The sequence below is a fragment of the Penaeus monodon genome, chromosome 34, assembly GCF_015228065.2.
Source record: "Penaeus monodon isolate SGIC_2016 chromosome 34, NSTDA_Pmon_1, whole genome shotgun sequence".
NCBI classification, from domain to species: Eukaryota; Metazoa; Arthropoda; class Malacostraca; order Decapoda; family Penaeidae; genus Penaeus; species Penaeus monodon.
The window spans coordinates 23,698,079-23,699,590 of record NC_051419.1 but is presented as its reverse complement, the minus strand read 5'-3'; the positions used below and the strand labels follow the sequence as shown (position 1 = coordinate 23,699,590).

The 1,512-nt window shown below is 47.8% G+C and overlaps 1 protein-coding gene across 1 annotated transcript in view; it reads left to right on the top strand.

The window, feature by feature from the left end:
* LOC119594651 overlaps positions 1-1,423 on the top strand; it is an 18,237-nt gene extending 16,814 nt beyond the window's left edge. Inside the window, exon 5 of the mRNA XM_037943700.1 lies at positions 53-1,423. Coding sequence (XP_037799628.1) covers positions 53-562 — 510 coding nt within the window. The 3' untranslated portion in view covers positions 563-1,423. The remainder of the gene's footprint in view (positions 1-52) is intronic.
* The last annotated feature ends 89 nt before the right edge of the window (positions 1,424-1,512 follow it).

Sequence of the window (1,512 nt, the reverse complement as noted above, 5' to 3'; positions counted from 1 at the left end):
AAATATGAAACGAGACACTGTTTCCTCACATCAACCCGCCTTTCGCCCTCAGGTCGGCGGAGGTCACCGGCAGTCGTACTACCGCACCCGCCACCACAAGGTCAGCGCGCCCCCCGACCTCCACGGCGAGTCCCCGAGCACTCTGGTCCCGCAGCCGTCCATCCTCGCGACCCTGATGCAGAGTGACGGGGCCGGCGGCGACGTCGAGGCAACAGCCGCCGAAGGAGTGTTGGACCCAGGATGGTCGCCCCATTCTATCTACAGGAAAAGGGGGCCCGGCCATGATTCTAATCCTGAGGCATCCTTGCCATCCTACGCCTCCCGTCCATCTTACTCAGCCAACGCGTCCTCCAGGCCTCGCCGCCCTCCCCCTACCCTCCCTGCCCCCTACTGGATGACGTCAGCGGAGGAGATCCCCCAGGCCACCCGGCTCCCTTCACTCCCCTCCCTTCCTGCGCATCCTACGCCTTCGAAACCAATCTTAGACAATGCCCAGGACACTTTAGGACACCCGCAGGACATGATCAATCACCAGCCTCAGGATTTCTTCGGAGGTCCTTGAAATTGGGAATCGGAGAGTGATTTGATTTTTGGAACTGTGGTTTCATCTTCATGCTTATTTTTGTTCTTTTTGTGAGACTGAAGGACGTCTATAAATGATAGTGACAAACAATTTATATATGTGATAAAATAAACATACTGATTTTGACAAATGAAAGTGCTTTGTGATAGATATTTCTGAAATGTTTTATGGCATTGAATATTATATACGTATAAGCAAAATGATAAATGTGAAAAGTATGAAATCCGCATGTCATTCATAGAATAATTTGCGAGGGAAATAGACACTGAATGTGTTCAAAGAGAGACTTTAGAAATCAGAAATTCTAGCATGTTTGAAGTGCGCTTCTCGTAAATTTATTTTTGTCTCGCAATATTTCGAATGTGAATCACAACACTCTATAGACACATACAATAATAGAGAAAAAGAGAGATAAACATCACAAATTAGATAAACGTCACATCGATAGACCACCAGCGAGATGTGATTACGCGTTAGTTAGTACACGCAGATCTAAGCAGCGGGCACGTACGGGAACCTATATCTCTCTGGCTTGCGACAGAACATCCGAGGCAGAAATTAAACACAGATACGCCGAGGGATAACAACTTCCATTGCTTTTGAAGCCGCGGGGATCTATTCAAACTGTAGTGGATGAGAAATGTCGCCGGGCCTTCCTCGATCCTGATGAAACTGGCCGGATAAGGAAAAGGGAAAGAGCTCGCTGTTTGAAGGGGGACTCATTAGGCGTTTGCCAAGGCGACGCCTGCGGCCTCCTCGTCTTCCGTTGGCATTTGATGGTATCAGGCTTGTTAATCTTTTATGGTATCAGGCTTGTTAATAAAGGTATCAGAGGAGTTAGCCTGTAGTTTTACTGTGTCCCAGTAGGTGGTGAGAAAGGATAGCGGAATGTGGTTTGTGTTTCTACTTTGTTATGGTTATTATCATTA